This window comes from Macaca nemestrina, chromosome 8, assembly GCF_043159975.1.
Source record: "Macaca nemestrina isolate mMacNem1 chromosome 8, mMacNem.hap1, whole genome shotgun sequence".
NCBI lineage: Eukaryota > Metazoa > Chordata > Mammalia > Primates > Cercopithecidae > Macaca > Macaca nemestrina.
In genome coordinates, this window is record NC_092132.1 from 25,420,171 (window position 1) to 25,445,884 (window position 25,714).

Genomic DNA, 25,714 nt, shown 5'->3' on the forward strand with positions numbered 1-25,714 from the left:
GACAGGGTTTCACCGTGTTAGCCAGGATGGTCTCGATCTCCCGACCTTGTGATCCGCCCACCTCGGCCTCCCAAAGTGCTGGGATTACAGGTGTGAGCCACCATACCTGGCCTCTTTTCTTCTTAATAAAGTTCTCCTGGCTGGATGCGGTGGCTCACACCTGTAATCCCAGCACTTTGAGAGGCCGAGGCAGGTGGATCACCTGAAGTTGGGAGTTTAAGACCAGCCTGATCAACATGGAGAAACCTCGTCTCTACTAAAAATACAAAATTAGCCGGTGTGGCGGCGCACGCCTGTAATCCCAGCTACTTGGGAGGCCAAGCCAGGAGAACTGCTTGAACCCGGGAGGTGGAGGTTGTGGTGAGCCGAGATCGCACCATTGCACTCCAGCCTGGGCAACAAGAGCGAAACTGTCTCAAAAAAAAAAAAAAAAAAAAAAAAAGACTTCTCTATTACTCAAGTTCTCCCCCAAAGAAAATGTACTATGTTTATAACTGGAAAAACATGTTATCAATCAAGAAATTAAATTAGGCTTCAGTTTAGGTTTAGCCAGATGACTGATTCCTGATAAAACTCTTATATTAATACTCAATATAATAAATTTGTTTCCAATGTCTAATTATGTACTTAAATATATGCTTCCAACAGTTTTGAAAGTATAACACTGATTTGTGTGATTAGCAATGTTGGTACTCAGAAAACAATACCCCCAAATGAAGGCCTCAGAAACAAAAGTGTTTCTCTGACCTTCTCCAGTCATCCTGTGTCTCAGTCCCATTCTCCCCCGAGGCTAGCCATGGAAACTATAATCTCTCTTCCCCAAGGCACATCATAGAAACCAGTACCCCTTTTCCCAAAACCAGCCATAAAATGTAAAAATATCACTCTAACTTTCCCTCTGCCTCTCTGTGTGAAAACAGGCAATAAAGAAGCCATCTGGCCAGGCACAGTGGCTCACACCTGTAATCCCAACACTTTGGGAGGCCAAGGAGGGTGGATCACTTGAGGTCAGGAGCTCGACCAGCCTGGCCAACATGGTGAAACTCCGTCTCTACTAAAAATACAAAAAATTAGCCGGGCATGGTGGTGGGCACCTGTAATCTCAGCTGCTCCGGAGGTTGAGGCAGGAGAATTACTTGAACCGGAGAGGTGGAGGTTGCAGTGAGTCAAGATTGTGCCACTGTATTCCAACCTGGGTGACAGAGCGAGACTCTGTCCAAAAAAAAAAAAAAAAAAAAAAAAAAAAGAAGAAGAAGGTATCTGACCTATCTTGTTTGACTGTAGGTCATAAGATTCCCATTCCAGAGAGGGTCTTACCCCACACACAGAAGGAATGCATGCTCAGACAGGCCAGGAAGAATCTAGATAGACAGGCTTTACTGGGTTGCCCCACTGAGTCTATTAACTATAGATCATACCCTTTTTGTCCAATCATATTTCTTTCTTTTTTTTTTTTTTTTTTACAGTGTCTTGCTCTGTCACCCAGGCTGGAGTGCAGTGGCACGATCTTGGCTCACTGCAACCTCCACCTCCTGGGTTCAAGAGATTAAGTGATTCTTGTGCCTCAGCCTCCCAAGTAGCTAGGATTATAGGCGTGTGCCACCATGCCCAGCTAATTTTTGTATTTTCAGTAGAGTATTTTCAGGGTTTCACCATGTTGACCAGGCTGGTCTCAAACTCCTGACCTCAAGTGATCTGCCTGCCTTGGCCTCCCAAAGTGCTGAGATTGCAGGTGTGAGCCACCACGCCCAGCCTCCAGTCATATTTCTACACAATTGTCCATAATTTCTTGAACCTAAGCATAAAAATGGACAATTTCCCCTGTATCTTTGGGTCTTCATTTTAAAGGTTCCTATGTCACATAAAACTATGAATAAATGTATATGCCTTTTCTCCCTTGGCCCCAACAGCAAGAAGGGGAGAGTTTTCCCTTGGCCTTGACAGCAAGAAAGTAGGGAGAAATGCTCACATGAGCATTGATATTTTTAAGGACTATGCTATTGTCTATAGAGCTATGTATAGCTAAATTGATGCAATTTTCATAATAATTTGGTTTGGAACGAATAAACAGCTGCTCAGTTAATATTTATGAGTAAAAATACTACATATTGGAAAAGGTGAGGAACAGGGGAAGAAACACCACTTTATAGTGTGGCAACGAGGATCTTCTACCCTCCTTCACCAACCTTCATATCAGACACTGAATAGAACATACTCAGTCTCACCTTGGTTCCCTGCTCATGGTGTTCCCTCACTTCTTCCCATTTTCCCTTCCCTGAAGAAATTGAAACTACACGTCCTTTGCAGGGACATGGATGAAGCTGGAAGCCATCATCCTCAGCAAACTAACATAGGAACAGAAAACCAAATCCGCATGTTCTCACTCATCAGCGGGAGCTGAACAATGAGAACACATGGACACAGCTAGTGGGGGAACAACACACACTGGGACCAGTTAGGGGGTGCGGTGCATGCAGGGCTTAATACCTAGGTGCCAGCACACCACTATGTCACGTTATTACCTATGTAACAAACCTGCATGTTCTACACATGTATCTCGGAACTTTAGGGGCTCCTTGTACAGTAATACAGGTTGTTCACTGTACAAGGGAACCTAGCTTCAGGGGCTGAAATCCAACTCCAGGCCCTCATGACCAGTCCTGTGTCCTGTGTGGAGGTGAGGGGCTGCACCAGCCAGACAAAAAGAGCAGAAGGGGCCTGACTGTCATTCACATAAAGTGTCAGTGGAGATAGTGGGACTATTTTAAATGGTCAGATTAAGCCCTAATGTCTCTGTGAACGTATCCCAACTAAGGAGCAATCCACACAGGTCTCGCCGTCTCTCTGAATTTCCTCTTTTTTTAAAAAAGAAATTCTTTGACTTCCTTTTTTTTGACAGAGTTTTACTCTGTCACTCAGGCTGGAGTGCAGTGTTGCGGATCTCAGCTCACTGCAACCTCTGCCTCCTGGGTTCAAGGAATTCTCTTGCCTTGGTCTCCCCAGTAGCTGGGATTACAGGCGTGCGCCTCCATGCCCAGGTAATTTTTGCTTTTTAGTAGACAGGGTTTCGCCATGTTGCCCAGGCTTGTCTCGAACTCCTGACTCAGGTGATCCACCCATCTCAGCCTCTCAATGTACTGGGATTACAGCTGTGAGCCACAGCACTCAGCATGAATTTCCTCTCAATTTTTATGTACTATTTTTATCCCTCCAGTGAAACTAGAACTTTCTGAAGAACAGGCACCATGCCTTAAATGTTTTTATTTCTTAGAAAACTGAGCCCAGGGAGGAGGTATACATCAGGTGTTCAATAAATATCTTCTAATCAACTGACTAAAAACTAAGTGAATACCATAAGCAACAGTAATGGAGGGTGTTGTTTTTGGAAATAAAATCCCTTCCTCTTTGCTTGTTATTTCAAATTAGCTGAAAGAAAGATGAGAACTTTTTAGTGTTAGTTTTATGCTCTGAAGAGACTGATATTCTGGAAAGTAGTAATTTTCACATTCCCCATGGGTTTTAGTGTTGTATTCAACAGCCATTTTCAGAATCTGAATCAGCTTTAGATAGAAGCCAAGTGTGGATTCTCAGGCCATGGCCATCCTAAAAGGCTACATTCAACTATGGCTTCATCACCACAAAATTATATAAGAAGGAGAGAAACCAAGTGCTTGTACCCTCAATTCAAAACAATTCAAACCTCAGTGAGCCTTTTAAAACAAATGTCAAGGGAAGCCGGGTTCTAAAACCTATTCTAAAGCTCATTTGACAGGAATGGTTATTATTTATTTTGAATGCTTTCATAATTATTAGAAAACAGAAGAAATTGCTAACAAAACGGAGAAAGAAAGGAGGAGTAAATAAAGATATTTAGGAGAGGTAAGATGAAGTGATGAAGGAACACTGAGGACAATCTGGGAAAATTGATGTGTGCGTGTGTGTGTGTGTGCATGTGTGTGTGTATATATATATATTTTTAGATAGTGTCTAACCCTGTCACCCAAGCTGAAGTGCAGTGGTGTGACCACACCTCACTGCAGCCGTGACTTTCCAGGCTCAAGCACTTGAGCACTTTCCACTCAAAGTGCTGGAGTTATTGGTGTGAGCCACTTCACCATGCCAAATATATTTAAAAGATATAAGAAACATGGTTGGTGCTGTCACTCATGCCTGTAATCCCAGCACTTTGGGAGGCTGAGGTGGGCAGATCTCTTGAGGCCAGGAGTTGGAGACCAGCGGGGCAAACATGGTAAAACCCCATCTCTACTAAAAATACAAAAACAATTACCTGGACATAGTGGTGCACGCCTGTAATCTCAGCTACTCGGGAGGCTGAGGCAGGAGAATCGCTTGAACGGGAGGCGGAGATTGCAGTGAGCCAAGATTGCACCACTGCACTCCAGCCTGGGTGACAGAGCGAGACTCTATCTCGAGAAAAAAAAAAAGAAAAAGAAAAAGAAAAAAAGAAAAAATTAGCAGGGTGTGGGTGATGCACACCTGTAATCCCAGATACTCAAGAGGCTGAGGCAGGAGAATTGCTTGAACCTGGGAGGTGAAGGTTGCAGTGAGCTGAGATCACACCACTGCAGTCCAGCCTGGGCAACAGAACAAGACTTCGTCTCAAAAAAATATTAAATTTAATTAAATTTAATTTAAATTTAAAAAAGAAACAATGATAAAATATTGAACACAATGATAAGCAGGGACTGCCTTTCTACATAATAACAGACTAGGTGATAGCAGGGCTGCTCTGTCCCTCTTATTTGTGGAAGCGATATAAAAAGACAAGAGAAGCAGTCTCTGCTTTCATTATTCAACCAAGGTGTTTTATATTATTACCTATCTTAACACAAATTTTATTTAGTATATCTATGGTCAACTGATTTCAACAAGGGTGTCAAGGCCATATAATGGGGAAAGGGTCGTCTTTTCGACAGATGGTGGAGGGACAGTTGAATAGCCACGTGCAAAATACTGAAGTTGGATCCTTACCTCACACTGCATAGAAAAAATCACCCTAAATAGATTTAAAAGCTAAATGTAAAAGCTAAAACTACCCTTCTTCTGGAATTACAGTCCGGTCACAGTGGCTCACGCCTGTAATCCCAGCACTTTAGGAGGCTGAGGTGGGCGGATCACCTGAGGTCAGGAGTTCAAAACCAGCCTGGCCAACATGGTGAAACCCCATCTCTACTAAAAATACAAAAACTAGCTGGGTGTAGTGGTGCACACCTGTAATCCCAGCTACTCAGGAGGCTGAGGTAGGAGAATCGCTTGAACCTGGGAGGCGGAGGTTGCAGTGAGCCAAGATCACGCCACTGCACTCCAGCCAGGGTGAAGAGTGAGATTCTGTCTCAAAATGAAAATGAAAATAAAAATGGGCAAATGATCTGAATAAACTAAAGGAAATATAAAAATTGGCCAATAATTACGTAGAAAGATTTGCATCAGGGAACTGCAAACAAAAAGTATAATGACATACCATTTCATAACCACTAGTTGGATAGAAACAAGACAGAGAACAAGTTTTGGCAATGATATAAACTAGAAGCCTCATACACTGTTGGTGGGAATTTGAAATGGTGCAGGCACTTCAGAAAATAGTCTCACAGTTCCTCAAATCGTTGAACACGGAGTTACTGTATGATCCCGCCATTCTACTTCTACGTACATGCCCAGGAGAAATGAAAACATACATCCACAGAAAACCTTGCACATGAATATTCATAACGATATTATTTATAAAGGCCAAAGAGTAAATATAACCCAAATATCCATCAACTGATGAAATTGAAAATGTGGCGTATGCATACAAGGAATTAGTAGTTGGCTATAAGCAGAAGTGAAGTACTGAAACAAGCTACAACATGGAGAAATCTTGAAAATATTATACTAAGTGAAAGAAGACAATCACAAAAGACCATACGTTATATTATTCCATTCATATAAAATTACCAAAATAGAGAAATGTGGCCGGACATGGTGGCTCATGCCTGTAATCCCAGCACTTCGGGAGGCCAAGGTGGGTGGATCACATGAGGTCAGGAGTTTGAGACCACCTGGGCAACATGGTGAAACCCTGTCTCTACTAAAGTTACAAAATTAGCCGGGTGTGGTGGCGCATGTCTGTAATCCCAGCTATTTGGGAGGCTGGGGCAGGAGAATTGCTTGAACCTGGGAGATGGAGGTTGCAATAAGCCAAGATTGCGCCATTGCACTTCAGCCTGGGCAACAAGAGAGAAATTCTATCTCAAAAAAAAAAAAAAATTAATTAAAATTAAAATAAAAAAAACAGAGAAATGTATAGAGACAGAAAGCAGATCAATGATTGCTTAGGGATGAGGGGGTAGATTAAAGCATAGGGGAGTGATAGCTATGGGGTAAGGGGTTTCTTTTTGAAGTGATGAAAATGCTCTGAAATTGACTGTGGTAATGGTTGCATACATCTGTGACTATACTATAAACAAAGTTTTTAAAAAGTATAAAATTAACTTATATGTTTTAAATAGGTGAATTGTATGGTATGTGAATTATGTCTTCATAAAGCTGTTAAAAAATCCATATTTAGTACTTTCATTTGTTCATTCATTCATTTAATAATATATTTTTTAATTCTTATTTTTATTTTAGTTTTTATTTATTTATTTTATTTTGTGAGATGGAGTCTCGCTCTGCCACCCAGGCTGGAGTGCAGTGGTGCAATCTTGGCTCACTGCAGCCTCCACCTCCTGGGTTCAAGAGATTCTCCTGCCTCAGCCTCCCAAGTAGCTGGGATTACAGGCACCTGCCATGATGCCTAGACCATTTAAATATCTATTGAGCATCATCTGTCTCCCAGGATATGCAGAAATAAAAAGACGTGGTCCTTACTCTTAAGTTGCCTACTATCAGATCGGGAAGCAAACGTTAAAAAACCTATGTGCAAGACAGATAAATGCCATAACAGAGACACAGGTACATGCAAGATGAAGGGGAAGCAAGGGAATGAAATACTTAACAGTCAGAGGGCGCTTTCAAGTTCCAAGTTAAGAAGAAATGGAAGTTGGTCCTTCAAGACGGTGAGAGGACACAGGATCAAGGAGCAAGTACAAATGCATGGTGCAAATGAGAGGTCAGGACAAATCATGTGGTATTGGGCAGGGAGAGGATGGGGGAGGGCAGGAGAGCAAAGCACAGGGAGCTAAGCATGGGCAGCAGGCAAAGATTAGGTCAGAAAGGCTTCATTGCCTATAGGTGATAGCCACAGAAAAATTCTGAGCTCAAGAGTGTCAATCAGGATAAAGATGACAGCATAATGATCCTTTTGTACTGTGATTATCCACCATCTTTTCACTTGCATTATGGCAACAGTGCTTTCAGTTCAGCAAATGTCTCAGGCACTTACTGGATATGCTGCCCTGTGCTGGTCACTGGGAATATAAAGATAAGGCAAAATTTCCACTTTGGAAGATCAGAAGGAAGCAAAGTAAACAAACCTCTTGAAAGCTGGGAACTGCTCTTATATATAATGATTTCACCCACTGGCTAGAAACCAGAAGGGGGTCATCAGAGCCAAAGCATCAGTGACTAACTTCAGTCTAGGGTCGATAGGAAAAAGAAACACACAGCAAGCAGGAGCCACTGGTGTGCAGGCAGATGCTTGGTGACTCTCAACCATCTCAGCATGGACTAGGAGAAAGGAATGGTTTGCAAAAGCGGAATATGATCGAAAGGGAAAATTTCACAGTTCTTTCTGAATACATCTGTCCTAGCACAGGAAGGAAATATAATGAGTACAAAACAGTACTCCAGAGCCACACAAAAGGTGTTGGGATGACCTGGTCAATCACCTTGTCCTTCTTTCTTGCCTATGAACATCCGTGGCCCCGGAGAGGTAGTTGCAGGAGGGAAGCCATCCTGGGACTGTATCTCTGAACTGTGACTTCTAAGCTGCAGTTGGATGCTCTGATCCTGATCTGCTTCTTGTACGTAATGAGGACAATAATACTTACCTTAACAGAGTCATTGTGAAAATTAGAGCTAATCTGTTTAAAGCATCTAGCATATTGCCTAGCATAAAGTAGCATGAACAAGTGATATACAAGGTTCATACGCACATGCCCCTGAGAGCTGACCCTTGCAGAGGCTGGATGACAGTCTGAACTGGCCAGAATAACAAATTCTAGGCATCTGGAGAAGGTGAGGGAAGAAGAGTGGCATCAGGTGGCAGGTGGAACAGAGAAAAACCAAGGAATTTAAATTACTTAAAAGAATGTTTTATATTCTAGAAGAAACTAACACGGATGAAAAAGTTAATTTTGTTTAGGATATTAATCCTTGGTAGAATACAGAGAACATTTTTATTTTATTTTATTTTATTTTATTTTATTTTATTTTATTTTATTTTATTTTATTTTTTGAGACGAAGTTTCGCTCTTGTTGCCCAGGCTGCAGTGCAATGGCCCAATCTCAGCTCACTGCAACCTTCGCCTCCCAGGTTCAAGTGATTCTCCTGCCTCAACCTCCCGAGTATCTGGGATTGAACTCCGGATTTCAAGTGATCCACCACCTCAGGCTCCCAAAGTGCTGGGCATGATTACAGGCATGAGCCACTGCACCTGGCCTCAGAGAACATTTAAAAACAAAACAAAACAAAAACACTCTTTGGGTGGTGGTTCCACAGGTATGTTCAGTTTGTGACAATGCATTGAGCTGTATACTTACGATATGTTCACTTTACTCTATGTAGATTACATTTCAATAAATTTAACTTTATCATTAAAATTTAATTACAAATTTAACTTTAATAAAGTTAAAAATGTTATTTGGATTTTCTTTCTTTCTGGTCTGAAACACTTTTTTGTTAGGGGGTCTGCAATGATGAAATGCTTTTTGTCAATTTGGTGCTTTTTCCATTTGGTGGAACAATGCCTTTGTTTTCCCTACCAAAGCTCTGTGTGAAGGGACTGCAATTAAGCAGGGATGTTTTCATTTAGCAAACAAAGCAAGAAAAACAACACAGCAACTACACCCCTTGGAATGATCTCTGCATTTAACAACAAAGCGACCAACCCAGGAAGCCTTGGTTTGCATGGACAAAGCCTTTAATCAGGAAAGAATATCCTCCTTCTTTAAAAACTCCCAGCCATGCCTTCCACTGGTATCACTCTTCAAATATCCACTTTTACTTCAGTACGTGCCTCTTCTCTCAGAAGGTCCCAACCCTGTTGCTGCTCTGTCTGTGTCTTAGAATGTTTAGCACAGCCTAACCCTGCCCCATGTGCCTTCATCCATTCGCTCTAGAATCTCCACACATAAAAATAAACAAGAGGGATTTCCTCTAGAAAGGACTCTGAGTTTTAGTCTCTCTTCCAGATGGAATCAACTGACTCTCTGTGGCAGCTAGGGTTCTTGGATTCAAAACATGCTGAACATGACATTCAGTTTCTATAGGTTCACTGCAAGGAAGTTAACTTTTTAATTTTTAATGCAGAATTGTGGGAAAGTGAGGAGCCTATGCCATGAGCAACTTTTGGCCAGAATCACTCTTTAGCAAATGGAGTATTGAAAGCATCTACTTAGCCCATCTCAAATTCACCTTCCTTATTTGTAAATCGGTGATGAAAATATTTCCTTCTTAGAGGTGTAGGAAGGATTAAATGAACTAATATGTAAAAAATACTTAGGAGGGTGCCTAGAACATAGAAATCCTTGTTACATGATGGCTAAGATTATTATTCTTATCTTCTGAATTTTTATGATCAGAACCCACAACCAATAAACACAAATAGAGTGACCTTAGAATAATCAATATCTACTACTAGTATTACTGAAATGTCAACATTCTGAAGGTTAGGAAAAGGAGGAAGGGACTGCTTATTGACTTCTTTCCTAATTAAGAATTACCATGCATTCATTTATCTGTTCATCTTTTCAACAAACATTTATGGGATATATGCTATGTATATATACCAAAGTTATGTGAGGTCTCAAGGTGCATGACCTCAGAGAGCTTACAGTCAAGCTGGACAGACTGAAATATCAAGACTCAATCACCCTGTTGAGATGGCTGCTGTGCTGGAACCCAAGGTGATACAGAAGTAGAGAGGAAGGGTGTCAAATTAATTCATTATAGGCTGGGCGCAGTGACTCACGCCTGTAATCCCCGCACTTTGGGAGGCTGAGGGAGGCAGATCATGAGGTCAAGAGATTGAGACCATCCTGGCCAACATGGTTAAACCCCGTCTCTATGAAAAATACAAAAAATCAGCTGGTCATGGTGGCGCGCACTTGTAGTCCCAGCTACTCGGGAGACTGAGGCAGGAGAATCACTTAAACCTGGGAGGCAGAGATTGCAGTAAGCCAAGATCGTGCCATTGCACTCCAGCCCGGTGACAGAGCGAGACTCTCAAAAAACAAACAAACAAACAAAAATTGCGTTCATTTATCTATTTATCTCTTCAACAAACATTTATGGGGCATATGCTATGTACGTATACCAAAGTTGTGTGAGGCCTCAAGGTGCATGACCTCAGAGAGTTTATAGTCAAGCTGGACAGACTGAAATACCAAGACTCAATCACCCTGTTGAGATGGCTGCAGTGCTGGAACCCGGGTGATACAGAAGCAGAGAGGAAGTATGTCAAAATAATTCATTATAATCCAGCCATATTCCATGCTCATACAACAGTGGCCACTAAGTGGATCATGTGCCAATGTGCCAGCTTCAACCATCACATCATGCATAGTACACAATCAGAAGAAAACAAAACAAAAAGAGCAAGTGGCTTTTCCATTTATAGAGTGTGGATAATTCTGCCTGCCTGTCCACTCAAGGAGATGGGAGATGAACTCGTCTCACTTCCCAGGTGGATTTCACAGGCTCCCAGCCAGAAATAACAAGGCTATGCAAATAGGTTAATAAAAAAGACATTTTAGGCCAGGCGCAGTGGCTCACACCTGTAATCCCAGCAGGTGTGAGGCCAAGGCAGGCAGATCACAAGGTCAGGACATCGAGACCATCCTGGCTAACATGGTGAAACCCTGTCTCTACTAAAAAAATACAAAAAATTATCCGGGCGTGGTGGCAGGTGCCTGTAGTCCCAGCTACTCGGGAGGCTGAGGCAGGAGAATGGCGTAAACCCAGGAGGTGGAGATTGCAGTGGGCCGAAATCGTGCCACTGTACTCCAGCCTGAGTGACAAAGCGAGACTCCGTCTCAAAATAATAATAATATTAATAAAATAAAAATTAAAAAACCAGTTTATAATAAAGGAACTACCAAAGTTATGGGTAGGGTTAAGGGAAATTGTAAAGGATAGTGAAGCTCCTGGGCTGACAGAATGGGGTGGTCATTAACAACTCTAGGCCTCAGGATTATAGAGAGAGACCAGCTTCCAGAGACCAAAGGGGACAGATGTTAAGGGGAGGGCTCCATGACAGTAACCGCGACTGATGTGGTTTGACTGTGTGTCTCCACCCAAACTCATCTCGAATTGTAATCCTCATAATCCCCACATGTCCAGGGAGGGACCTGGGTGGGAGCTGATTGGATCATGGGGGCAGTTTCCCCCATGCTGTTCTCATCATAGTGAGTGAGTTCTCACGAGATCTGGTGGTTCTATAAGTGCTTGACAGTTCCTCCTACTCTCTCTCTCTCACCCTCATCTGCCCTCACATAAGATTTGCCTGCTTCCCCTTCTGCCATGATTGTGTTTCCTAAGGCCTCCCCAGTCATGCAGAACTGTAAGTCAATTAAAACTCTTTTCTTTATAAAGTACCCAATCTCTGGCAGTTCATTATAGCAGTGTGAGAATGGACTAACACAGTGGCCTTCAGTGGTAGGGAGGAAGCAGGGGAATAAATACCCTGACCTCAATCTCCTTCCTCCCACCTACTTTCTACTAGTGCCTCCCACTGACTGAGCTGAACCAGAAGCCAAAGAGCAATGGACTCTGGTGAAACCATTCATATAAGTCAGCCTCTTGGGGACACAGCAGATTGGAAAGGGATAGAGAATGGATCTGGAAGGACAAACAGAAATGTCCCACATACAAGCTGAATATCTCACCATGCTGAATACAATTGTAGTGTAGGAAGGCATGTGTTTTTTATACATCAATGAATCCAGTCCACCATTTGAAAAGCAAGATATATACCTTTAAATCAAGTCACGGCCAGGCACGGCGGCTCACACCTGTAATCCCAGCACTTTGGGAGGCCAAGGTGGGTGGATCACCTGAGCTCAGGAGTTTGTGACCAGCCTGGCCAACATGGCGAAACCCCGTCTCTACTAAAAATACAAAACTTAGCCAGGCATGGTTTTGGAACTACACGTCTGTAGTTCCAACTACTCGCAAGGCTGAGACAGGAGAATTGCTTGAACTCACCAGGAGGTGGAGATTGCAGTGAGCCAAGATCATGCCACCATACTTCAGCATGGGTGACAGAATGAGACTCCGTCTCAAAAAAATCAATCAATGAATCTATCAATCAATAAAAAACAAATCAAGTCACTTCTACATAATCAACCAGAGCTAGAAATCTGCAGATGACAATCTAGGGCTGATGGCTTCTGGCAAGCACCGCTGGCCGGCTGCCTGTTTTGCATGTTAACAAAGCTCTAATATCATTGCCACATATGTTAGAGCAGGAGGAGGGGGGCGTGATTTCCAAAACCAGACCCAAGAAGTTGGCATGAACCAAGTAACAGACACTTTTTTCCCCACCCATTTAAAAACTGATTAAGCTGCATATCGTTTACCTTTATTTAGTGGGTTCATTACTGTTACTGCCTGGGACTGAAGGAAAGAGTTAAAATCATGGGTCCTAGAGCTGGAAACCAGGGTTTGAAGATGCTCTCCTACTCTTTCCGGCTGTGTGAATTTAGGCAAGTTAGCTAACCTCTCTAGACTCAATTTCCCTATTTTCTGAAAGGAGAATAGCCATATTTATCTTCTTGGTTTAGAATGAAGCTTTTAGAAGATACTTGTGAAGTCCTTGGTATACAGTAAGCATCAGTAAGGGTTACTTGCCCTGGGTTTGCTGCCTTCATCATTATCAACATCTCCAGGCTTACTCTGCTATCTCTGCAACTCCTCTGATCAAAAACATTTGGCCCCAACTGTTTAGATACCACTTTGGCTTTCTCTTGCTTTCCAGTACACTGATAAGATAAGCCTGTCTGTTCCCCACTCCCTGCCTTTTTGTGTGTTTTAAAATATTGATTTACTTTATTTTTTATTGTGGCAAAATATACACAACATAAAATTTACCATTTTAACTTTTTTTTTTTTTTTTTTTGAGATAGAGATTTGCTCTTGTTGCCCAGGCTGGAGTGCAATGGCACGATCTCTGCTCACTGCAATCTCTGCCTCCCGGGTTCAAGTGATCCTCTTGCCTCGTCCTCCCGAGTAACTGGGATTACAAGCATACGCCACCATGCCCAACTAATTTTTTGTATTTGGTAGAGATGGGGTTTCACCATGTTGGTCAGGCTGGTCTTGAACTCCTGACCTCAGGTGATCCAACCACCTCAGCCTCCCAACGTGCTGGAATTACAGCCTTCTGCCACCGCGCCTGGCCCCATTTTAACCATTTTTAAGTTCAGTATCACTAAATACATTCATAGCAGTGTGGAACCATCAGCACCATCCCTCCCCATAACTTTTTCATCTTCCTAAACTGTACCTCTATACCCATTAAACAATGACTCCCTATTCCCCCCTTTCCCTTGCTCCTAGCAACCACCATTCTACTTTCCATCTCTATAAATTAACTGTTCTAGGTGCCTCACATAAGTGAGATCATATAATATTTATCCCTTTTGTGATGAGCTCATTCCACCTAGCACAATGTCTTCAAGGTTCATCCCTGTTGTGAAGCATGTGCCAGAATATTTTTTTCTTTCTTTTTCAATTTTGTTTTGTTTTTTTTTTTTTCTTTTTTTAATTTGAGACGGAGTTTTACTTGTCACCCAGGCTGGAGTGCAATAGTGCGATCTTGGCTCATTGCAACCTCTGCCTCCTGGGTTCAAGTGATTCTCCTGCCTCAGCTCCTGAGTAGCTGAGATTACAGGCACCCACCATGACGCCTGGCTAATTTTTGTATTTTCAGTAGAGATGGGGTTTCGCCAAGTTGGCCAGGCTGGTCTCAAACTCCTCACCTCAGGTTATCCACCCACCTCGGCCTTCCCAAAGTGCTGGGATAATAGGCGTGAGCCACTGTGCCTGGCCATGTTTTTCCTTTTTAAGACTGAATAATACTCCATTATATGTGACTATCACATTTTGTTTATTCATTCATCATCAGTGAACACTTGGGTTACTTCCACTTTTTGGCTATTTTGAATAATGCTGCTTATAAATATGGGTGTGCCAATATCTCTTCAAGATCCTGCTTTTCTACTTTTAGGTACATACCCAAAATTAGGATTGCTGGATCATGGTATTTAATGGTTTTTTGTTTTGTTTTGTTTTATTTGAGATGGAGTTTCACTCTTGTTGCCCAGGCTGGAGTGTAATGGCACCATCTCGGCTCACTGCAACCTCCACCTCCTGGGTTCAAGTGATTCTCCTGCCTCAGCCTCTCAAGTAGCTGGGATTACAGGCATGCACCACCTGTAATCTTGAATTTTTAGTAGAGACAAGGTTTCTCCGTGTTGGTCAGGCTGGTCTCGAACTCCCAACCTCAGGTGGTCCGCCCACCTTGGCCTCCCAAAGTGCTGGGATTACAGGTGTGAGTCACCGTGCCTGGCCTGGTAATTACACATATACTTTTTAAAACCACTTCTATATCATTTGTCACAACTACTGTACTATCTTACATTCCCACCAGCAATGCACAAGGGTTCTAATTTCTCCACTTACCAACACAAATGTGTTTGTTTTTTTGTTTAAAGTTAGCCATACTGGCCGGGTATGGTGGCTCACACCTGTAATTCCAGCACTTTGGAAGGCCGAGTTGGGCGGATCACTTGAGGTCAGGATTTCAAGATCAACCCAGCCAACATGGCAAAACCCCACCTCTACTAAAACTGGGCATGATGGCACATGCTTATACTCCCAGGTATTCGGTAGGCTGAGGCGGGAGAATCACTTGAACCCAGGAGGTGGAGGTTGCAGTAAGCTGAGATTGCACCAATGCACTCCAGCCTGGGCAACAGAACGAGACTCTGGCAAAAAAAAAAAAAAAAAAAGCCATACTAATAGATGTGAAGAGGTTGCCTCCCACCACTTGTTTTCCAATAGCTCTATGTTCACACATGCATTTTACCACCATCCCTTGGTATAACCAAATATGTAGACACTGACTAGTTTTTGTATTCCCAGGAAAAAGGACTGAGCTCAGCTACCTGGATGAAACTAGCCATGAGGCTGCCTCCTGAGATGGCCCTTCCCTGGCAGGCCAAGCTTGTCGCTATGAGAGATGAGTGAGCCAACAAAGTTAGGTAACATAGGGCTGGTTATTTCCAACATGTAAGCACACTCTTTGACATACTTTAAATGGCACTCATAATTTATAAGGCATTGTTTACACAGAGAAATTATTTGAAAATAATTACAGTATAAAACTTTTGTTGAGATTTAGAATTATAAAACACTGAGTTTGCTTTATGTAGTCTCTTCAGTCTCCAAGACCCCTGATGGGCAAATTACAAATCTGAATAATGTGTCAGGCTAGACAACTTTGCATGGCTTCCTACAAAGAAATCAGACACACACACACACACACACACACACACACACACACACACACACAGAGCAAGAAGGAACACAATGAAAAGAAAGAAAGAAAGAAAGAAAGAAAGAAAGAAAGAAAGAAAGAAAGAAAGAAAGAAAGAAAGAAAGAAAGAAAGAAAGAGAAAGAAAGAAAGAAAGAGGGAGAGAGAAAGAAAGAAAGAAAGAGAAAGAAAGAAAGAGAAAGAAAGAAAAGAAAGAAAGGAAAGAAAGAAAGAGAAAGAAAGAAAGAAAGAAAGGAAAGAAAGAAAGAAAGAAAGGAAAGAAAGAAAGAAGAAAGAAGGAAAGAAAGAGATGGAAGATGGAGAGAGGGAGGGAGGCAAGGGAGAAAGGAAGGAAAGGGAGGAAGGAAGGAAGAAGGCAGGCAGGCAGGCAAGCAGGCTGGGTGTGGTGGCTCACACCTGTAATCCCAACATTTTGGGAGGCCGAGGCAGGCAGATCACTTGAGGCCAGGACTTCGAGACCGACCTGGCCAACCCGGCAAAACACTCTCTACTAAAAATAAAACATTAGCCAGGTGTGGCAATGCATGCCTGTAATCCAGCTGCTGGAGTGGCTGAGGCAAGACAATCACTTGAACCCAGGAGACAGAGGTTGCAAAGAGCCAAAATTTTGCCACTGCACTCCAGCCTGGGCGACAGAGCAAGATTCTGTCTCAATTTAAAAAAAAAAAAAAATTTAAAAAAGAAAGAAGATTTCAGGAGCATCCAACAAACATGTATTTCTAGGTGAAAAATTTCCCATGGCTCTAAGCTGCACATGAACAATAAAACCACTTAAATTTTGTTCTAAAGTTATTAAATACCCTATGGGAAGAGATGATGGCCCTTTAAAATTAGCATAGGTTTAAAACTTTTAAAACTAACTTCTTTTCTGAAATGTTTCAGATATTCCATTTCCAAATTTCATGTTTATGACATTTACTTATAACAGTTAAACAGGGAAACCTATAAGATAGTCTTGATAAACACAAAAAATTCAGAAGTAAGAGGATTGGTGAGGATAATTATGGCTACTCCAATGATCAGCTACAGAATCCAATTTACTTGTACATTTTGTTGTAGTTGTTGGGAGACGATTCTTTATGGATCTGTTGGGTTTCTTTACATCTTGCAAGCAGAAGCACTGACAGCTTTTGTTCCAGATTAGCTTTTCAAGAATGTTTGTGCAGTGAACAGACCTAAAAGATAAAGGTAGTATTTCTTTTTGGAGCAAAAGGGCAGATTTGTTTTCTGCCAGCATAATGAAGATAACATCTTCCTTATCTCAGACAGAGGGCAAGTTTTCTTGAAGACCATTATAAAATATTCAGGTTCCTCAAGCTTAGGGTTCCTCTGCTGTCACACAGCCCACCGCATGTGCTGTTCTGTGAGAACTATGGCTTCGGAACTGATTCATTAAAGTTGATGATACTCTGGCTGTTGCTATTACTGAGAGTAATGAGCTGTCTTTGTCCAGGGTCTTCTGTTTTCTGCCAGTATCCACAAAATGCTGGCAGCAAACTTGTAAGCTTGCAAGTAGGGTACAAATCCTAGACTCCTAACAGTTCTTGACATTAGTTACATAGTGTAAACATCTCTGGTCACACAAATAAAAAGTTACAAAAGGTAACAACTTTTAACCCACTCACATTGCAATCTTAGGACATTCTTCAAATAAACCAAGAAGGCTGGGAACATTCATTCTAAAATTCTACGAAACCACTAATTAATTGGGCAGCACAAGTAAAGTGTGAAAGTGCATATATATGCATATATTAGAAAATATGTATATTTTTTGAGACAGTCTCGCTCTGTCGCCCAGACTGGAGTGCAGTGGCACAATCACGGATCACTGCAATCTCCACCTCCCGGGTTCAAGCGATTCTCCTGCCTCAGCCTCCTGAGTAGCTGGGACTACAGGCACATGACACCACACCTGGCTAATTTTGGTATTTTTAGTAGAGACTGGGTTTCACCATATTGGTCAGGCTGATCTTGAATTCCTGACCTCCTGATCCGGCCGCCTCAGCCTCCCAAAGTACTGGGATTACAGGCGTGAGCCTGGCTAGAAAATATTTTTATTACTGTTTGTAATTTGTAAAACTCAGGATCTCAGTTTGAGAAACATTTCTTTTTAAAAAATTACTTTATTTTATTTACTTATTTATTATTATTTTTCAGACAGAGTCTCACTCTGTCACCCAGGCTGGAGTGCAGTGGTATGATCTCAGTTCACTGCAACCTCCGCCTCCCGGGTTCAAGGGATTCTCCCACCTCAGCCTCCCAAGTAGCTGGGACTACAGGCACCTGCCACCATGCCCAGCTAATTTTTGTAGTTTTAGTAGAGATGGGGTTTCACCATGTTGACCAGGCTGGTCTCAAACTCCTGATGTAAAGTGATCTGCCCGCCTTGGCCTCCCAAAGTGCTGGGATAACAGGTGTGGGCCACCATGCCTGGCCTTATTTTAAAATTAATAGAAACAGTCTCACTATGTTGCCTGGGCTGGTCACCTGAAAAACACCTCTATACTGGAAATAGAACAAGATGGAGAAAAAGCTTGAAGACTTTTTTTTTTTTCACTCCAGTTCCATACCTAGGGTCTATCTCAGTCATTAAACTTCTCTCTATAGCTCATGTCCCCCATTTTTATAATGCAAATAATTATGCCTGCTGGGTATAATTCACAGAGTTGTACAGAGGATCAAACAAATTAATGTATATGATGGTTTGTGGGCTCTAAAGAGGCCAGACAAGGTGAATCTCTGGCTATTGTTGCTTGTCATTAAAAGCAAGCTCTGTGTAGCTCATGGTACAGGCTCAGCAGCTCATAGCAATCACAACATGTAGAGCCCTTTGTTCATTCAACAAATATTTATTGTCCCAGGCACTGGGAGAGAACAGGAGAAAGATCCTAATGCACAGGGTAGAGAAACTTCTGATAAGATAAAACATGCAGAAGGGCTTTGCCTCTTTGGATATACTTTCTCCCTTTTATTTCTCTTTGGTCCTGTGGAAGAGAAACTGAAGGAAGCAGTGGTAATTCAATAGACATCTAATGGCATACGGGCATGTTAAGCCAATTCTTCAATCAGGTCTAAAATCCTAAGCAGGATAAAGAGACTAATAGTAGCTGGAGATAGAAACTCTTGCTGCTGAGAAAATCATGGCCCTTTGGATGAAAAAACAAAAAACAAACAAACAAACAAACAAACAAAAAACTAGACTAATGTGTCTATGAGCCAGATTAAGAGGGGATTTAGTTCCATATCAAGACTGAGGTTAAATTAAAATTAAGAAGTCTTTTCTAAATCTGAAGATGAAATCAAAGTTAGTTTAAAATATACATTTCAACTACTAGGTTTAGTAAGGAAAGACCAAATTGTACCTCAAACGCACATTCTCTTTTATAGCTGATTTTATTTGTTACTATACAGAGGACTTGATAATCCTGAATTCAACTTTTTTCTTTTTCTCTTCTTTTCTTTTCTTTCTTTTTTTTTTTTTTTTTTTTTTTTGAGACAGAGTCTTGCTCTGCTGCCCAGGCTAGAGTGCAGTGGCACAACCTCGGCTCACTGCAACCTCCGCCTCCTGGGTTCAAGCAATTTTTCTGTCTCAGCCTCCTGAGTAGCTGGGGTTACAGGTGCATGCCACCACACCTGGCTAATTTTTGTATTTTTAGTAGAGACAGGATTTCATCCTGTTGGCCAGGCTGGTCTTGAACTCCTGACCTGAAGTGATCTGCCCGCCTCGGCCTCCCAAAGTACTGGGTTTACATGTGTGAGCCACCATGACTGGCCAGCTTTTTACGTAAAGAAATCTATTTTACCAATCAAGTTTTATAATAGGGAACATGCACTCAAAACACTTTTTACCATCTTAAGGTGGCATATACAGATTCAACATTGTTCTTTTAAGTTATGGGTACTATCCTGCTTATAAAGGTCTCCTTTGAGAAGTAAAAATTGTACTGTTTGGGAAAACGTGACTTATGTTCATGTGTTGAGGGTCTTGGGTACTTGTGCCCATGCAAAATTAAGTGGAAAGCTGTAAGCCCCTCCCAAAGAGACAGAATGCTATGCCTTATTATTTGCACCCTCAGTCCATTGACTGGCCATAATGAAGACTCAACAGAGCTTAGAGCTTGTTGATGAAAGTGTATTGTGCCCTGAATGCACTCAGATGAATTCGTCAAAATGATAACATCAGGGCATCAATCCATAAGCACACACCCTCTTTCTCATGCTTCCCCAAAGTTGGCAGCAGGAGGTGAGCAATAGCATATACTCATATCTGATGCGGACCCTGTCCTGTGTGCATATCCATTAGTCCATTTTACCCCCACAACACGTCTATGAGGTCAGCACAGTCAGTATCTCCATTTACTAGATAGGCAAATGGAGACATAGAAATAAAGCCATTTGCCCCAAGGCATGGAGCCAAGATTCACACCCAGGTAGCTGGGCTCCTGGGCTCTTATCTGCTATGCAAGGCTGCATCCTAAAATAATATGAGAAAACAAGAAGAATAGGTGTCACGTATTGATATTATTATTTACTACTCTAATAACAACAGCTAACATTCCCTAGGCTCTCAGTCCACGTCCAGCAGTGTGCTCAGCACTGTACAGATGGATCTCAATCAGTCCCCGCTACAGCTTTTTCCAGCAGTGGGTCCCAGCCTTATCTCCATGGTAGACTGCAGATCAGAGAGATTTAGGCAGCCTGCTGAAGGTCACAAAGCAAGCAAGTTGTGAAGCTGCGATGGAAGACCCAGGCTGTGTGACTCCAGAGCCTACAGCCATTGTCACTCACTATGCAGTATGATCCATGCCTCCAGTTCCTCTAAAGCTTTCCTCACTCACACTGGGACAACTTCAAAGGGCCAGCTTCTGGCTTCTTCATTAGTATTTGTTCCAGCATGTCTCAAGTAAAGTAACTAGAGTGACATACATACTAAGAGCCAGCAGAGTTACTGAAATTGTAGTTTTGAGACTTGGGTTTATCCCACCAATGAGCAGTCTGAGAAACACTGCTATGGGTTAGAAAGCCAGGGTACCCAGGCTGGGCACACTGGCCCACGCCTGTAATCCCAGCACTTTGGGAGGCCGAGGCAGACAGATCACTTGAGACCATGAGTTTGAGATCAGCCTAGCCAACAGGTTGAAACCCCATCTCTACTAAAAATACAAAAAAATAGCTAGGTGTGGTGGCATACACCTCTAGTCCCAGCTACTTGGGAGGCAGAGGCACGAGAATCGCTTGAACTCAGGAGGCAGAGGTTGCAGTAAGCCGAGATCATGCCACTGTACTTCAGCCTGGGCGACAGAGTGAGACTCTTATAAATAAAAACAAACAAACAAAAAAAACCCAGAAAGCCAGGGTTCCCCAAAATCAACATGGTTCAGCAAAACCTCAGTCAGAAACCACAAAGTTTCACAAAGTCCTATTTATAACACAGAACAAACAAGCAAGAAAAGAGCCAAAAAGAAATACTGACAATACGCCCGCCCCCTCAGAGCTGCTGAGACAGCAGCGGCCCCAACACCTGCCACCCCAGGTTCTTGTCTCACCCCTGTCCCTCGCAAACTGTGTCAACATCACATATAAATTACTTAAATGCATTGGATCCCAGATGCTCTCTCTGAAAATGGGCCAGTAAAGTAATGCTCCATCTATTTTAAAAAGAAGCTTAGATAAAATAATCTAAAGGAAGTGCTTTAAGAAGCTTAACTTACAAACAATAAACATTGTTTTGTTTTTTTGTGGGTTTTTTGTTTCGTTTTGTTTTTGATATGGAGTCTTGTTCTGTCACCCAGGCTGGAGTTCAGTGGTGTGATCTCGGCTCACTGCAACCTCCGCCTCCCAGGTTCAAGCAATTCTCCTGCCTCAGCCTCCCGAGTAGCTGGGATTACAGGTGCCCACCACCACACCCAGCTAATGTTTATATTTTTCATATTGATGGGGTTTCCCACGTCGGCCAGGCTGGTCTCAAACTCCTGACCTCTGGTGATCTGCCCACCTCGGCCTCCCAAGGAGCTGGGATTACAGGCATGAGCCACCACACATTACTCAAGCTACCTTCACAATTAACGTGAAGCCACAGGAGTCAGTGATTTAGGGAAAGGGGTGAGAGTGGCATGAGTCCTCTAGGCAGAGAGAACAGCACATGCAAAAAGTATATCAGATTGCCACTTCCTCACTCCCTCCTCTCCAACGGCCTCCCATTACACTTAAAATCATCAATTCTTACCATGGTTTTAAGGGCCCTATTATGAACTGGCCTTGCCTCATCTCCTACTACTCTCCTCTTTTCTTCTGCCCTCTGGACACTCTGGTCTCATTACTGCCCTTAAATATGTCTAGCACGTTCCCTTCTCAAAGCCTTTATCCTTACCATTCCCTTTGCCTGGGATGTTCTTCCACCAGATATCTGCAAGTCTTCCTTTATTCATATGTCATCTCTTCAAAAACATTTTCCCCGATCCCCCTATTTAAAGTACCCCACCATCCTCAGTAAATCTATTTTTCTTTCTAGCACCGATGACACCCGTGTTATACTATATCACATCTTCATGTGTCTGTGCCTTTAATGTCTGCCTCTTTAACTGAAGTGCAAGCTCATGAAGGCAGGGGCTTTGCTACAGGCATTTCTAGCATCTTTAGCTGTGCCTAGCAAGGGGAAAGGGCTCAATATAGATTTGTTGAATAATTAATGCATTAATGCATCTCCTGAAAGGAAAGAACATGCTCAGAGATGCACAGTGCTGTATGACTGGTCCACAGGGTGGAAGGAGATGCAACGGAATATGAGGCTGGAGTAAGTCTGCTTTCCAGAAGGTGTGAGCAACTTTAACTTTTCTTATTATTATCTTGCCATCATAACTATCCCATTAAGCACTAACAGTTCTCTGCCAGACATTTTCAATTATAGCTGATCCCTGCCCCACAGTGTGGTTATGCAGATCCCAAGAGATAAGCTGTAGCTAGAGAAAAGTGTTATAGGTACAGTGGCTCACGGCTTAGTCCCAATGCTTTGAGAGGCCAAGGTAAGAGAATCACTTGAGGACAGGAGTTTGATATGAGCCTGAACAACATAATGAGATCCTGTCTCTACAAAAAGTTAAAAAAAAAAAAAAAAGCTGGACGTGGTAGCATAAGTCGGTACTCCTAGCTACTTGGGAGGCTGAGGCAGGAGGATCACTTAAGCCCAGAAATTGAAGGTTACAGTGAGCTATGATAATGCCACTGCACTCCAGCCTGGGAGACAGAGCAAGATCCTGTCTTTATAAATAATAATAATAATAATATTGTTAATCTTTTTTAATTTAAAAAAAGGAGAAGTGTTACAGAATCCACCGGCCTTCATCCATGGAGATGACATGCATGTTTTGGCCAACATAGAATCATTGTTTGAAAGGAACATCATCGTAACTGAAATACCCAACACCTGCTAGAATTCTACAAAAGGAACTAAGAAATTAAAAGAAAGCAACAAAACAAATGCACACACTCAAGTAAACAAGTGGAGGTACTGATGGATCCCTTCCATTCAAATTCATGTGAGTCAGAAAGATGAGAGAGTTTCTCCATTTCAATATAGAAAGCAAGTGATAGTAGACTGAGTACAAATTAGGACATCAAGTGGTGACCATACCACCTCAAGAAACGGAGACAAGAACTGGGACAGAGTGCATAACACAGGAAGGACACAGTCGAGGGTGGCCATCAGTACTGTACTCATATCTGGAATGGCTATCCTCTGTGAGGTCTTACTATACACCAGAGATCCTGAGCTAAATACTTAAGCCTTTTAATTCCCACAACAGCACTAGGAGGTGAGTTCTATTGCTGCTGTCATGTCACTAAAGAGGACACTGAGCTTTATAAAGGTAAGGTGACAGGGCTACACTTCAAACTCTGTCTGGCTTTTAACCATCATGCCAATTAATCTGATCACTCAGACACCCACCCAGACCCTTACCCCCACCCATTACAGAACAGGCTATTTTATGTGACAAATATGTTTTGTTTTTGTTTTAGTTTTGAGATGGTGTCTCACTCTGTCACCCAGGTTGGAATGCAGTGATGTGATCCCAGCTCACTGCAGCCTCTGCCTCCTAGGTTCAAGCGACTCTCCTACCTCAGCCTACCGAGTAGCTGGGATTACAGGTACTCACCACCATGGCGGGCTAGTTTTTGTATTTTTAGTGGAGACAGGCTTTCACCATGTTGGCCAGGCTGGTCTTAAACCCCTGACCTCAAGTGATCCACCCACCTCGGCCTCCCAAAGTGCTAGGATTACAGGCATAAACCACGGCACCTGGCAGATAAATATGTGTTTTTCAATTCCCTCAAGTCTTGTAAGGCAGCCAGGGTTACAAAGGAGGTACCATTGCTTCTGCACCCCTTTTTCTAATGGTTGCCCTGGAAAACTAAATGAGGAAGGCAGGATGGTAAAGAGGCCACAGAAGTAGCAGATAAACCCAGAGATGCCCACTCAGAAGATTCGAGACCCATCAACCAAATACTCCTGTGCTACACTGTACTTATCTCTTGAAAGAGCTGAAAGCTTATTCCTCATAGACATCCTGCTATCTGAAGTTCTCCCACTACTGGTCTCCTGGTCTGACCAATTCCCCTGCTCTTGATGCTGCTTCTCCAGTCACTTATAAGCCTGAACCTCCAATTTACACAACAACAGTATTTAAAAGAAAAAAGGGGGCCAGGCACGGTGGCTCACACCTGCAATGCTAGCACTTTGGGAGGCTGAAGTGGGTAGATCACCTGAGGTCAGGAATTTGAGAAAAGCCTGGCCAACATGGGGAAACCCTGTCTCTACTATAAATACATAAATTAGCCAGATGTGGTGGCTCACGTCTGTATTCCCAGCTACTCAGGAGCTGAGGCACGAGAATCACTCGAATCCAGAAGGCAGAGGTTGCAGTGAGCCGAGATCATGCCACCGCACTTCTGCCTGGGCAACAGAGTGAGACTCAGTGCCAAAAAATAAATAAAAATAAGAAAGGAAAAGGGGCATCCACATCATTTGATGGTAAACAAAAATTCTGGAGCTTTGTAGAATTGACTTAAATATAGAAAATAAGATTTAAATAAATTCTTTAATAAGAATCTTATGAAATTGACTTATTTTCTGGCAAAGAGAAAGCAAATGGGTGATAGTTTTCTCATATGAAAAAGAACAGTTATGTAACCGGCCCACATGGAAGAGCCATGCTGAAATCAACATAATGAGACTGGCACAGTTCTGCTTCTCTCTACCAGTCAAGATTACAGTGGGGATTTCATGTGGAACATACTTTTCATACAGCCTCTGTCCCCTCATAAAGGCCTTCACTTCGTTATCCAATGGGAAGGTGCCGTCATCCTTTCTAAAGCGGTAGAAGAGTTTGACATCCTTGAATTCTTTATGCTCATCACACACTGAAACACAATATGCACAGAGAAGCAAATAAGAAAAAAAATCACTCTTATTTAATTACTCAAGTGAAGTATGATGCTAATTAAGAATTATTTCACCACCAAATTCTTCATGCATGCAAGTATCTACCATATGAGCTGATACATGTAAAATAGTTACATAGCACTTGGTACAGAGTAAGTCCTCAGTATTTTTAGCTATTATTATCACCATCACCATCACCATCACCATAATCATCATCATCATCATCATCATCATCATCATCTTTAGGAAGTTCACATAATTCAATTCATGAAGCAATCCACAAACTCTTCTAAAGAATATTGGGGCATGCATCAGCCTCAAAGAATGTGAAATCTAGTGAGGTAAGGAAAAATGTCAACTATAATTGAAATATGGTATGATAAGGCTACAGAGGTAAGGACAGAGTGCAATGGGAGCCTAAAGGAAGAGTGCCCAGTGCCCCAGGAACACAGTGACCCAGCTTTGGAAAAAGAAAGCTTCCCTGAAGAGTTTGCACGTAAGTGGAGACCTGAAGAACAAAGAGAAATTGGGCAAAACGTGAGGGGAAAGGGCATT

At 42.4% G+C, this 25,714-nt stretch overlaps 1 protein-coding gene across 2 annotated transcripts in view; it reads right to left on the bottom strand.

Moving 5' to 3' along the window:
* The window catches only part of LOC105468523 (DEP domain containing MTOR interacting protein), a 211,213-nt gene that overhangs the window by 128,843 nt on the left and 56,656 nt on the right, over positions 1–25,714 (bottom strand). For both annotated transcript variants that reach the window (XM_011718740.3, XM_011718739.2), the window contains exon 3: positions 25,014–25,137. In XM_011718740.3, the coding sequence (XP_011717042.1) occupies positions 25,014–25,137 (124 nt within the window). The remainder of the gene's footprint in view (positions 1–25,013; positions 25,138–25,714) is intronic.